General features: G+C 35.3%; 1 protein-coding gene across 7 annotated transcripts in view; it reads right to left on the bottom strand.

The window, feature by feature from the left end:
- Nucleotides 1-14737, bottom strand: part of ADK (adenosine kinase) — a 528728-nt gene that overhangs the window by 272080 nt on the left and 241911 nt on the right. For all 7 annotated transcript variants that reach the window (XM_053207898.1, XM_015067729.3, XM_053207897.1 and 4 more), the window contains one exon: nucleotides 563-735. In XM_053207898.1, coding sequence (XP_053063873.1) covers nucleotides 563-735 — 173 coding nt within the window. The remainder of the gene's footprint in view (nucleotides 1-562; nucleotides 736-14737) is intronic.

Here is a 14737-nt window from a genome sequence, read left to right as displayed (position 1 = left end):
TCAAGCCCTGCATTAGGCTCTATGCTGGCAGTGTATGGCCTGCTTGGGGTTCTCTCTCTCTCTCTGCTCCTCCCCCTCTGCCCCTCCCCTGCTCATGCTCTCTCTCTCTCTCTCAAAATAAATAAATAGACTTAAAAAAATTTTCATTCTATATTCCTCGTGAATACAAAAGCAGGTACAATAAGGATCATTTTTTTTTTTAAAAGAAAATGATACAAGGAAGAACAGTTGTTTTTTTTTAAATGTTTATTTTTGAGAGAGAGTCAGAGCGTGAGCGGGGGAAGGGCAGAGAGAGAGAGGGAGACAAAAGTGAAGCAGGCTCCAGGCTCTGACCTGTCAGCACAGAACCCGATGCGGGGCTCAAACTCACAAATCGCAAGATCATGACCTGAGCTGAAGTTGGAGGCTTAACCGACTGAGCTACCCAGGTGCCCCAAGGAAGAAGAGTTATTAAAACATTCAAGTTTCATGAGATCTAAATTCCAAATTCAGATTGGAATTCAGATTTTACTATTGTTTAAATATGTAATTAGTACAAACCTTCCCTTGGAATTACACTGACCTGTTGTCACCAGTGATGCACACGGCACAAGTTCCTGTTGTTTGCTCATTTTGCTCATAGTAATGAGCATCCACATGGGCTTCAGCAGCTTTCTTCTTCAAAATCTCTCCAAATCTATCTATCCCAATGCATCCAAAAAATGTTGCTGCTTTGTGTGGCTGCTGAATCATCCACTGAAAAACAGGAACATAAATAATTTTAATGGCTCAAAAATATGGTACACATAGAATGGTGGCATAGAAGGGATGCTTTGTTAGATGCTGTGGCTGTTATGAATGGAATTCCAATCCTGTACTAATGCTTATGATAAATGTGATGTAAATACCACATAATATCTTATACTACTTTTAGGGAAAAAATAGAACACAGTAGTTAAGAACTCAGAATCTAAAGTCATAAAGATTTTCGGTCAGTACTAACTTGATATAGAAAATTAATAGTGAGTCGCAATAGAAGTATAGTAGCATTGTCATTAAAAGCCCAGGCCCTATAATGAAGACTATCTGGATTCAAATCTTGCTTCTGCTATTTACTACCTAAGTAAGAGCACGTCACTTAGCATTTCTTTACCTCATTTTCCTCACCTATAAATGGAAAAATAATTATAGGTACACCTCATGACAAATAAACAACTTAAGTTTATGCATTGTTGAGCACATTACCCAGTACATAGTAAAAGATATATATTAGCTGTGGTCACTATTATTTTCATACTTAATTCATATATATATAAATTAAGCTAAACTATGATTAAGTCTAATTGTTTTAAAAATTCAAAACTAGTGTTAAAAATTCTAATATCTCAGTTTCAGTAGTCTCGAACTTTAATTTCCTTGCTATAAAATGACAATGGATTGCTTTTAAAATATATGTTTTTCACTGATATGAACTGTCATCTTGCATAATTAGCTCAAATTCCTGATTTTTCTAATACTTATAGTATCTATTTTAACACTGCCATCTATTTTGTTTCTAACACCAATATAAACAAAAAATCCCATGTACAAAGTCAAGACAGTAAAATTTTACACATTGCCAAATATTTGAAGTATAAAACAAATGCATGTATAATATGAAACAACATACACATAAGTACTCTTTCAGACATCACTTGTAATGCCAAGATGTGAGAAATAAGCTAAATGCCCATCCATACAAAACTGGTTAAATAAACTGATAAATCCTCTCAATGGAACACCATACAGCAACTTAAAAATAACCAAACAAGGAAAAGCTTGGAAACAAGCTTTTCCAAACAAGGATTTTCCAAACAAGGAAAATCCATCTATATGGAGTAACTGCCAGGATATTTTGTGAATATTTAAAAAAAAAAGAGCAGAGTTCAGGGGCAGCTAGGTGGCTCAGTCAGTTAAGTGCCCAACTTCAACACAGGTCATAATCTCATGGTTCATGAGTTCCAGCCCCATGCCAGGCTCTGTGCTGACAATGCAGAACCTGTTTGGGGTTCTTTGTTCTTTGTCATTCTCTGTCTCTACCCCTCCCTCCCACCCACCATTCACACACATTCTCTCTCTCTTGAAAATAAACATTAAAAAAAAAGAGCAGAGTTCAAAAGTGTGGGTCTGTAGGTGTAAATGTATGTTTTAAGAGACAGTGAGAACTAAAATCATATACAGTTAAAACCTTGGATTGTGAGTAACTTGTTCTGTGAGTGTTCTGCAAGATGAACAGTACGTGATGCCAAACCTCACATGATCACAAGTGAGCCAACGGTTCTTTCCCCCCCCCCCCCTCTCTCTCTCTCTCTCTCTCCTTCACTGTGGGATTGTGGGCGACTATATCCCATATTCAGATGCTCAGTTTCAGGCCATGGAGTGTGGCAGAAATCAGTGACCTTTCAGGACGATGGAAGGTGCTCACAACTCGCACTCTTTTTGTCACTTCAAAGCACCTACAGTCCTTTGCTTTTCCATACAAGACTAAGCTTAGGAATGCTTTGAATGCTTAGGATATCATAAGAGTCTATTAATACTGTACTGTAGTCAACATCCGTGCAAATGTATACAATGGCCCCCATGCACAAGAAGGTCGAAAAGAAAGGCAGTAAGAAGAAGGAGATGATTACGGTGGAAATTAAGAAGGAAATCATTGAGAAGTACGAACTGATGGATCTGAATCGCGAAGAACAGCAAGAGGTTATGGAGGAGATCTCATCTACAGAGGAAGAAGAGGAAAAGGCAGAGGAATCCCTTACTTCAAATGAGATTAGGGAGATGTGTAAAATGTGGGAAACTGCAAAATTTTGTAGAAAAGAACCACCTGAATAAAGCTGTAGCAGTGCAAGCAATGAATCTGTTTAACGACAATGAAATGTCACATTTCCATGAAATCCTTAAAAGAAGGCAAAAGCAAGTGTCATTGGATAGGTTCCTTGTTAAAGTTGCATGAAAAGAAATCGATTCCATTGAGCCAATAGACAGCAGTGATTCTGCTAGTGATAGTGAAAGTCATCCTACACAATAACCCTCCTCTCTTGTCTCCCTCACACCAGCCACGAAGGTTTTCAAAAGTAAGGGCAAGTTAATTTGTTTATTTTTTACGTTATGTATTTTATCATTTTGTATTATATTACAGTACTGTAATCATTTTTATATGAATATTTTGGGGTTGTGGAATGAATCATCTGAGTTTCCATTATTTCCTATGGGGAAACTTACTTTGATATACAAGTGCTTTGGATTACAAGCATATTTCCAGAATGAATTATGCTCTAAAACCAAGATTTTACTGCATATCCTTTTAGTATATACACATACTCTTTTAGAATTTACATATAATTTTAAGTTTGCTTATTTTGTGAAAAAGAAAAACAGGAAGAACAAACCATAAACTAAAGAAAACGTTTTTCTATCAGGGTGAGTGGGAATGGAATAAAGAAATAGAAACAGAAGAAAGACTCTTCTGAATGTGACACTATATATAGAGTGGCCTTTTGAAATGTTAAAATTATACATTCTTGAAAATGTAATTCAATTTGAATTTGAAATTCATTTGGAAAAAAATGATAAAGTTGAATACAATAGAATCAAAGAAATTAAAGAAAATATCAAATTGTAACATAACCCCATAGGAAAAACGCAAATAACTTTCAACATACTATTACTTTTCAATGTACTAATATAAAGGAACAAAAACCAAAAATATTGGAGAACAGACCATTTGAAATTATTCACTCAGAGGAGCAAAAAGAAAAAAAAAGAATGAAAAAGAGTGAAGAGAGCTTACAGAACTTATGGGACACAATGAAAAAAAATATTTGAATTATGGGAATTTCAGAAGGAGAACAGGAAAAGGACAGAAAGTATACTTCAAGCAATAAATGGCTGAAAACTTCCTGACCCTAGATATAGAATTAGATATTCAGATCCATGAGGCCCAAAAAGACCCAAACAGGCTGAATCCAAATAGGGCTATCCTGAGACACATTATAATTAACTTATAATTAAGTTGTCAAAAGACAAATAAAGAATTTTAAAAGCTGCAAAAGAGACAAGTTATATACAAGAAAAAACGCATATGATTATGGGTGGATTTCTCAACAGAAAGTTTTCAGGCCAGGAGAAAATGAGATGAAACCTCCAAAATATTAAAAGAAAAAAAAAAACCTGTTAACCAAGATTTCTGTATCCAGCAAAGCTGTGCATCAGAAATGGAGGGATAAAGACTTTTCCCCCAAAGAAACAAAAGCTGAGGAAGTTCATTACCACTAAACCTAGCTTATAAGAAATGCTAAATGGAGTTCGTTGAGTGGAAAGGATGCTAATTAACATCATAATAACATAAGGAGGTAGCATAAAACTCACTGGAAATGGTAGCTGTGCCATCAAAGTTAGATTCTGTAATATGGTAATTGTGGTGCATAATTTACTTACAACTTCAACTTCAGTTTAAGTTTAAAAAAATGAATGTAGTAAAAATAACCATAAACACAATAATCTGTTATTACTTACACAATATAAAGATATGTAAATTGTGATAGCAATAACCTAAAGTGTGCAGGGAGAAGTGTACAATTTAGCAATTCTAATGAAGTGAAGTTGTTATCAGCTTAAAATAGGGCATTATAATTTTAACATATTTTATATAAGCCTCTTTGTAACCACAAGGGGAAAACTTGTAGCAACTACACAAAATAACATGATAAAAAAGCAAAAGTATACTGTTACCGAAAGACATCAAAACATGAAAAAAGACAGCAGGGTAAGAAATAAGGGACAACATATCTACAAAACAATCAAGGAACAATGAACAAAAATGCCAACAGTAAGTCCTTAAGTATTAATAATTATAGTAGTCTCCCCTTATCTGCAGAGGGTATGTTCCCAGATCTCTGGTGGATGCCCAAAACTGCAGACAGAACTGATCCCTACATATATTATGATTTTTCCTATACATACATATCCATGATAAACTCTAATTTATAAATTAGACTCAGCAAGAGATTAACAGTAACTAACAATGAAATAGAAAAATTATAACAATATACTGTAGCAATAGTTATGTGAATCTCTCTCTCTCTCTCTCAAAATATATTATTGCATTTTACTCATTCTTCTTCTTGGGATGATGAAAGATGATAAAATGCCTACATGAGATTAAGTAAGGTGAATAACAGGCACTGTGACACATGGAATTATGTTACTGTTGATATCTTGATGATATGACAGGAGGAGGATTATTTGCTTCCAGAACATGGTTGACCACAGGTAACTGAAACTGTGGACAGGGGGTGAGGGGAATACTAATGTACTTTAAACATAAACAGATTAAATTCTCCAATCTAAGGACACAGGATGTCTGAAAAAAAAAAAAAAAAAAAGGATCCATCTAAGATGCTGACTATGGGAGACTCACTTCCCATAGTGAGTGAAGGGATGGAAAAAGACATTCAAGGAAACGGTAAAGCAGGGGTAGCTATGCTGATATCAGACAAAACAGATTTTAAACTAGCAATCGTAAAAAAAAAAAAAAAAAAGGCAAAGAAAGTCATTATATAATAAAAAAGTAGTCAATCCATCCATAAGTTTTAACAATTGTAAGTATTTATGGACCCAAAATTGCAGCACCTAAATATATGAGAAAAAAAACAACAACAGCTAAATGGAGAAATGACAAGCAATACAATAATAGTTGGGGATTTTAATACCCCACTTTCAACAATGGATAGACCATCCAGAGAATCAATAAGGAAACAGCAGATTACAATAAAACCATAGACCAAATGGATCTAACAGACATATATAGAACATTATATTGAAGAAACAGCAGAATACACATGCTTTTCAAGGGTATATACAGTGTTTTCTAGGATAGTTCATATGTTAGACCACAAAACAAGTCTTAGCAAATTCAACAAGACTGAAATCATACCAAGTATCTTCTTTGACCAAAATGGCATGAAACTAGAAATCTATAACAAGAGGAAATCTGGAAATTCACGAATATCTGGAAATTAAATGACACTCTCTTGAAAATCCAATGGATAAAAGAAGAAATTAAAGGGGGAATAAAAAAATTTTTCTTGAGCCAAATGAAAATGGAAAAACAACATACCAGAACTTAGGGGATGCAGCAAAGCAATTCTAACAGGTAAGTTTATACTAATAACTGCTTGTATTAATGAATAAGAAAGATCCTAAATAAACAATCTAATACTACACCTTATGAAACTAGAAAAAGAACAAACATCCCAAAGGTAGATGAAGGAAATAACACAGATTAGAACATAAATGAAATACAGAACAGAAAATAATAGAAAAGATTAACCACACTAAAGCTGATTCTTTGAAAAGATAAGGAAAATTCACAATTCTTAGCCAGACTAACCAAAGGGGGGAGAAAAAGAGAGAACACAAATCATCAAAATTATAAACAAAAAAGAGGGCATTACAACTGATACCACAGAAATAAAAAGAATCATAAAAGGCTACTATGAACAATTATATGCCAATTGGACAACCTAAAAGAAATGGAAAAAATTCTTATAAACATAAAACCTACCAAGACTGAATTGGGAAGAAATAAAAAATCTGAATAAATCAATTCCACCAGGCACCAGGAGACTGATCAGTAACAATAACTATCTAAATAAAGAAAAGCCCAGGGCCAGATGATTTCATTGATGAATTTTACCAAAGATTTAAGTAAAAATTAACATTAATCCCCCTCAAACTCTTCCAAAACTTTGAAGAGGAGGAAACACTTCCAAATTATTCTTATGAGGCAAGCATTATACAAAAGCCAAATAAGGAATCTACTAGGAAAAAAAAAGACCAAAACAGAACAAAACAAAAAATGGCAGGCCAATATCCCTGATGAATGCAGATGCAAAAATTCTCAACCAATACTAAAAAATCAAATTCAGCACCTCGTTTAAAGAATCATTCATCATGATCAAGTGAGATGCAAGGAGGGTTCAACATACACAAGTGAATCAATGTGATACATCACAGTAACAGAATGAAAGAAACAAATCATGATCATCTTTATAGACACAGAAAAAGCATTTGACAAAATTCAACATCTATGCATGATAAAAGCACTTAGAAAATTAAACATTAAAAAACATATCTCAACAATATAAAGGCCATATATAACAAGCCCAAAGCTAACAATATACTCAACAGTGAAAGATTGAAAGCTTTTCTCTATGATCAGGAACAACACAAGAGTGCCCAGTCTTACCACTCCTTTTAACACAGTACTGAAAATCCTAGCTAGAGCAGTCAGGCAAGAAAAATAAAGCATCAAATTTGGAAAGGAAGAAGTAGAATCATCTCTATTTGTAAATGATGTGATTTTGTACATATAGAAAATAATAACCAAAGAAAAAAAAGCTAGAACTAATCAATCAATTCAGTAAAGTTGCAAGATACAAGATAGAATATCAGTAAAATTTTTATACACTAACAACCAACAAATTTCCTGGAAAAGAATTTTAAAACTGAATTCCAGGGGTGCCTGGGTGGCTCAGTCAGTTAGGTGACCAATTTCGGCTCAGGTCATGATCTTGCGGTCTGTGGGTTCAATCCCCGCGTCGGGCTCTGTGCTGGCAGCTCAGAGCCTGAAGCCTGCTTCATATTCTGTCTCTCTCTCTCTCTGCCCCGCCCCCCTGCTCATGCTCTGTCTCTCTCAAAAATAAATAAACATTAAAAAAAAATTAAAAAAAAACTGAATTCCATTTATAACAGTATCAAATAAACAATAAAATACTTAGGAATAAAGTTAATCCAGGAGGTTAAAGATCTCTACTCTTAAAACTACAAGACATTCATGAAAGAAATCAACATGACACAAATAAATGGAAACATATATCCTATGTTCATGGATTGGGACAATTAATATTGTTAAAATGTCTATACTACCAAAGCCATCTATAGATTCAGTGTAATCCCTATCAAGATTCCAATGGCCTTTTCTACAGAAATAAACAATCCTAAAATATATACGGAACAAATGATCCAAAGATACCCTGAGAAACAAGGTCAAAGCAGGAGGCATCACATTTTCTGATTTCATGTTATATGGACTAAAACAGCATGGTACTGGCATGAAAACAGACACAGACCAATGGAACAGAATCAAGAACCCAGGAATAAACCCAAGCATATATGGCCAACTAATATTTGACAAGGAAGCCAGAACACTCAAGGGAAAAAAAGTGTCTTCAGTACATGGTACTGGGAAAATATGATACTCACATGTAAAAAGAATGAAACTTGACCCCTATCTTACAAGATTCAAAAAATTAACTTGAAATGGATTAAACACTTAAATGTATGACCTGAAATCATGAAACTCTGAAGAAAACATAGGAAAAAACCTCCTTGACATAGGTCTTGGTAATTTTTTTTTTTAAATCACAACTAAAGCACAAGCAACAAAATCAAACACAAACAAGTGGGAGTGCATCAAACTAAAAATCTTGTGCATTGCAAAGAAACAATCAACAAAATGAAAAAACAACCTATGGAATAGGAAAAGAATATCTGCAAACCATATATCTGATAAGGGCTTAACATCTAAACTATATAAAGAACCCACAAAACAGCAGAAAAACAAATAATCGAATTTATTTTTTATTTATTAAAGAATTTTTTTAAATATTTTTGAGAGACAGAGCGTGAGTGGGGGCGGGGCAGAAAGAGAGAGGGACACAGAATTCCAAGTAGACTCCATGCTCTGAGCTGTCAGCACAGAGCTCAATGAGGGGCTCAAACCCACGAACTATGAGATCATGACCTGAGCCGAAGCCAGACGCTTAACTGACTGAGCCACCCAGGTGCCCTCAAATAATCAAATTTAAAATGGGTAAAGGACATGGGCACCTGGGTGGCTCAGTGGGTTGAGCGTCCAACTCTTGATTTTGGCTCAAGTCATGATCTCACTCACAGTTGCAGGATTGAGCCCCACGTCAGGCGCTGTGCTTACAGCATGGAGTCTGCTTGGGATTCCCTCTCTCCTTCTGTCTCTGCCCATGTCTCACTTGTGCGCTCTCTCTCTCTCTCAAAAATAAACTTAAAAAAAAAAAATCTTAAAAAAAAAATAAAATGGGCAAAGAACCTAAATAGACATTTTTCAGAAGAAAATATATGAATGGTCAATAGGTACATGAAATAATGCTCAACATCATTAATCATTAAAGAAATGCAAATTAAAACCAAAATGAGATATCACCTCATGCCTGTTAGAATGGCCACCATCAAAAAGACAAGATAAAACAATAATAGTATGGATGTGGAGAAAAGGGAACCCTTATGCACCAATGGTGGGAATGTAAATTGGTACAGTTACTACAGAAAACAGTTACGAGTTCTTCAAAAAATTAAAAATAGGGGGCACCTGGCTGGCTTAGTTGGGAGAACATGCGACTCTTGATTTCTCATGAGTTCCAGGCCTACACTGGGTGCAGAGATTACTTTAAAAAAAAAGAAAAAAAAAAAGGAAAGTAAAAAAAATATTAAAAATATAACTACCTTATGATCTAGCAATTCTATTCTGGGAACATATCCAGCAGAAATGAAAACAGTAACTCTAAAAGATATCTGCAGTGTCATGTTCATAGCAGGATTATTTACAATAGCTAATATATAGAAGCCACCATTAGTGGTTGAATTGATGTATACATTACTTTCATTCATGTAGAAAGCACGGTTAAATAATCAACGATGCCTCTTTTATGCAGTAAAATACAAAAACAAAGCCAATAACAAATTTTAGTAAGATTAAATAACTTGATGTGCCATCAAAATAATAGCAAACTTCATTCATTGAAAATGAAACCATTATAATGTAATTAAGCCTAATTAAATCAAAGTTTACATGTTCAAACTATAGTCTGAAAAAGGGGTAAAATCAACTAACGACCAGGCTTAAATCTGACTTATAATTCTTTCATAATCAGGACTTAGAAGAATTGAAATGTCTTCATTACCAATCAATATTACTTAAACCTGCAAGACAAAAATGAAAAATAATAAAATATTCAGCAATTTTGTTATAGTTCTATTACTGAATATTTCATCACAGGAAACTAGCGGACATTTGACTATTTATGATATTAGTATATCAGGACACTGACAAAATGTGAGAGCTTTACTCCTGATCAGTGATTTCCATTTAAACCCATCAATCCAAAGTGAGAGTTTACTAGGCTGAAGTAGACACACAGAACAAATAGAAGCCAGGTTCACTGTTTCAAAGCACTTAATAACCTAGTTGAGTAATTAAAGATGCTATCATCAGCTGAAATAGATAAAAAAATAATTTTTAAAAGTTTTAATTTGTTAAGAGTTTTGTTAATATTTTAGTACTTCTCTAACTTTATCTCAAATACAATGTATTACCAATACCTAACCAAACGGTTTCTTACCATTCTGACATCCAGTCAAAAACATTTAATGCATATGTACTAGAGGATAAGAAGATGAAAATTATAGTGTCCCTAATAGTCACAACCACTACATTTTCAGATTCTCCAGAAAAGACATTCAACCCTTTTTACAACCTCTTATTATGCTGTTCCTTTTAGCTAAAACAAATTGCCCAGCTTCTCTTTGTTTATGTATGTATAGTACATCCTTAAACACCTATCTTTACCTCCCTGAAAGAGTAACAGGGTCTAGAATTACGTGTGTGTTGTGAATAACTACAAAACAAAACCAGAAGGAAACAACTACAGAATTTTCAGACACTGGACAACAGGCAGAGCAGGACTGTGATCTCTGATAGAAAAGAAACAAGGTGAGCCCTTACACCATGTAGGTTCTCTGCCAGTAGGCAATTTCTAGACTGTGGAGCAGGGAGAAAGAAACCAAACAGAGCAAGGTATTCTCAGTGAAATGAGGGTACAGAGATAAGTGTTCAAGGAGAGCCTAGAGATTAGAAACTGAAAAAGAGTTTCAGAGTACTGTGCTAAAGTCGTTAACTCTTGAGGCTCTGGCTGAATTCCAATCTGTGCATGTTTAAGGAATATATGAGATCACACGGAATCTACATAAATGCATTAGATTTAAAAAGTGAGTTTATCAAGGTCTCAGGCTTCAGTATCAATATACAAAAATCTAATGTAATTCTACATACTATCAAGGAACAGTTGAAAATTAAAGTTAGGAAAACACTGTCACTTACAATTGCATCAAAAAATGAAACAATACTGGGACAAAATTTAAGAAAATGTGTGCAAGACCTATACATAAAACACCATAAAGTTTGCTGAGGGAGGGAAGAAAACCTATATAAATGGAGAACTTTACTATATGCATGGATTACAAAACGTAATATTCTTAACATAGCAATTCTCCCCAAACTGATTCATAGATTTGTTGCAACTCCAACCAGTATCTCAATAGGATTTCTGAAAGATAACAAAAAGCTAATTCTATAAATCAGCAGTAAAGGAAAGGGAACAAGAATAGCCAATGGTTGGGAGGTATGTCAGTGTGAAGTAAGCCAACATTGCTAAATCCCAATTTTTTCAAATCTAAAATGTAGATAATATAATCTATGATCTTGTAAGTATATTTCAAGAATTAGAAACAGACTAACAAAACATGCAATTTAGTTCAGTAATTGATACTATTATAGTTAGATCTCTCTTTTTTTTTTTTTTAACGTTTATTTATTTTTGAGACAGAGAGAGACAGAGCATGAACGGGGGAGGGTCAGAGAGAGGGAGACACAGAATCTGAAACAGGCTCCAGGCTCTGAGCTGTCAGCACAGAGCCCGACGTGCGGCTCGAACTCACGGACAGCGAGATCATGACCTGAGCCGAAGTTGGCCGCCCAACTGACTGAGCCACCCAGGCGCCCCAGTTAGATCTCTTTTATACAAAGAATGAAAGGGCTCACTCTATGCTCTAAATAAGTACACTTAATTGGAGATCAAGAAAGCCGTGGCCCTGGGGCACCTGGGTGGCTCAGTTGGTTGAGTGTCTGAATTTGGCTTAGGTCATGGTCTTGCAGTCTGTGGATTCAAGCCCCAGGTTGGGCTCTGTGCTGATAGCTCGGAGCCTGGAGCCTGCTTCAGATTCTTTGTCTCCCTCTCTCTCTGCACCTCCCCCACTTGCACTCTTGTCTCTGTTTCTGTCTGTCTCTCTCTCAAAAGTAAAGAAAGACATGGCCCTAATTGGTAACTTTAAATTTTTGGGGGGGCGCCTGGGTGGCTCAGTCGGTTAAGCGTCCGACTTCAGCTCAGGTCATGATCTCTCAGTCCATGAGTTCAAGCCCAGCGTCAGGCTCTGGGCTGATGGCTCAGAGCCTGGAGCCTGCTTATGATTCTGTGTCTCCCTCTCTCTCTGCCCCTCCCCTGTTCATGCTAGGTCTCTCTCTGTCTCAAAAATAAAAATAAATATTTTTTTAAAACGTTTATTCATTTATTTTGAGAGACAGAGACAGAGTATGAGTAGAGGAGGGGCAGAGAGCAAGGGAGACAGAATCCGAAGCAAGCTCCAGGCTCGGAACTGACAGCACAGAGCCCGATGCAGGGCTCAAACTCACGGATGGTGAGATCATGACCTGAGCCGAAGTTGGACACTTAACCGACTGAGCCACCCCGGCGCCCCCTATTTGGTAACTTTAAATAAATATGTGAATTAGTTGAGTTCAATTTTAAAAGCAATAGTAAAGGCAGAATGTCAACAGAAAAGACCCAGGAGGGAGATTAATTGTAGATGAGGGGATCAGAAAAGGCATCTAGAATCAGGTGACATAATCAATTAGTCTGTGAAGAATGGGTATATTATTAAAAAATGATTATAAACTGGAAAGAAAGTAGAGGCATAGACCACATGCCTCCTTTCCTATCTTAGGAATTTTATCATGGTGTCCCTAAGGCAAAAGAAATTCTGTTTATTAAGTAGTTCATTCCAAAAAACTTAATAAGTTATTTATTTCCTAACAATTTAGCACATGTCATGCACTATAAAATTCTCAAACCATGGAATCAGACTGATTGCCACCAACCCCATTTCTTGTTTCACACTGATTCTTATGCAGTACTTAGGTTTTTTTGTTTTGTTTTTGTTTTTTTCACCATCAAAAACCCAGTGTTATAAAGTATATGATACCATCAAAGAAATGCTGCAATCTAATGTTAAAACAGAAATATCTGAAGCTAGCAGTTCATGTTCTGATAGATGTCACTGTTTTGCTAGAAAATTTAAAATATCTTGTGGACCCAATGTGGGTTTGTTATAGTACCCAAGAGGCCTTAGCACACAGATGGGGAAACAAGAGTACAGTGTTAACAAAAACAATGAAAAAGAGAAAGGAAGGACTATTAGGAGTATAATGACAGAGTGCTATGTGGGAGGGAAGACTAATGAGAAACGATGATCCAGGCCAGATCATTAAATGTCACTTTAAGAAGTTGAGGCAGCATTCTATAGGTAAAAGGGTGCACATGAGGGTTTTTAAACAAAGGAATGAGATGATAAGAGATGATGCCTCATTAAGGTAAGGAAGCAGGAGGAGAAAATTTACAAATGAATTTAAATAGGTGCTGAAAAATGATGCATTAAGTTTCATATCAAGTGTCTTTAACAACATATAGACAGATTTCTAGTATTGTTAATGTCACCTTCCAGATGAATTTCCTCTTTGCCACCTAATGCAGTATTTAGGACAATATAACTGACAATGATGCTCAAGAGTCAGTCTAAGATAATGCTATACACTTTAATTCAATTCATAACAGAATAATGAAGACTGACACTCAAATAATGATACTAAAATAGTTGCAGGACAAGCCAAAGATAAGCAATTTTATATCAGAAAACCCAATGAGGAATTTCAGGAAACAAAAAGAATTTAAATGTCAAACTGGGAAGGAATTGTTAACAAGTAGATTGCAAAGGTTTACGAGGAAATCAAAATTGAAGTAGTTGGTTAGGAACACAGCATATGTCACAGAGCTTAAAGGATTGACTGTCTCAGATGACTGGCATACTACCAAGTGACACAGTGATACACAAAATTTTCATAAATATTAAAAAAAATTATTTTAAATATTTATTTATTTTTGAGAGACACAGAGACAGAATGCAAGTGGGTTAGGGGCAGAGACACACAGAATCCAAAGCAGGCTCCAGGTTCCAAGCTGTCAGCACAGAGCCTGACGTGGGGCTTGAACTCACGAACTGCGAGATCATGACTTGAGCTGAAGTTGCACACTTAACTGACTAAGGCACCCAGGTGCCCCAAAATTTTCATAAATATTATTAAAGAACCCATTCTCCCTCAATAACTAGTATGTTATACTCCTTCCCTGACAAAACTGTTCCATTTCCCTTGTTGGTAGGTGTCCTATTAATAAAAATTGATTCACGATAGTCCTACTATTATCCCCCACAATATTTAGTTGTTTTTCTTGTTAAATACCTGTTAACATTTATTTCTCAGAAGAGATTTTAGGAAACTTTGGCCTACATAAGAAAAAAGCATAAACTTTAGACTCAGATACATATAAATTCATCCAGTTGTGTGACAGTAAATTACATACTCTATCAGAGATTTTATTTTTTACAGAATTATTGTGAGAATTGAATAAGATAATGTAAGCAAACTGCCTACAGTAGTGCCTGTTAAGCAGTATTGATGATGATGGTAATAACAGGGCAGGCACTGAGAATGATAAAACAAAAAAACAAAAAAACT

Source organism: Acinonyx jubatus, chromosome D2, assembly GCF_027475565.1.
Source record: "Acinonyx jubatus isolate Ajub_Pintada_27869175 chromosome D2, VMU_Ajub_asm_v1.0, whole genome shotgun sequence".
NCBI classification, from domain to species: domain Eukaryota; kingdom Metazoa; phylum Chordata; class Mammalia; order Carnivora; family Felidae; genus Acinonyx; species Acinonyx jubatus.
The sequence above is the reverse complement of the archived record's forward strand: the minus strand, read 5'-3'. Positions and strand labels throughout refer to the sequence as shown.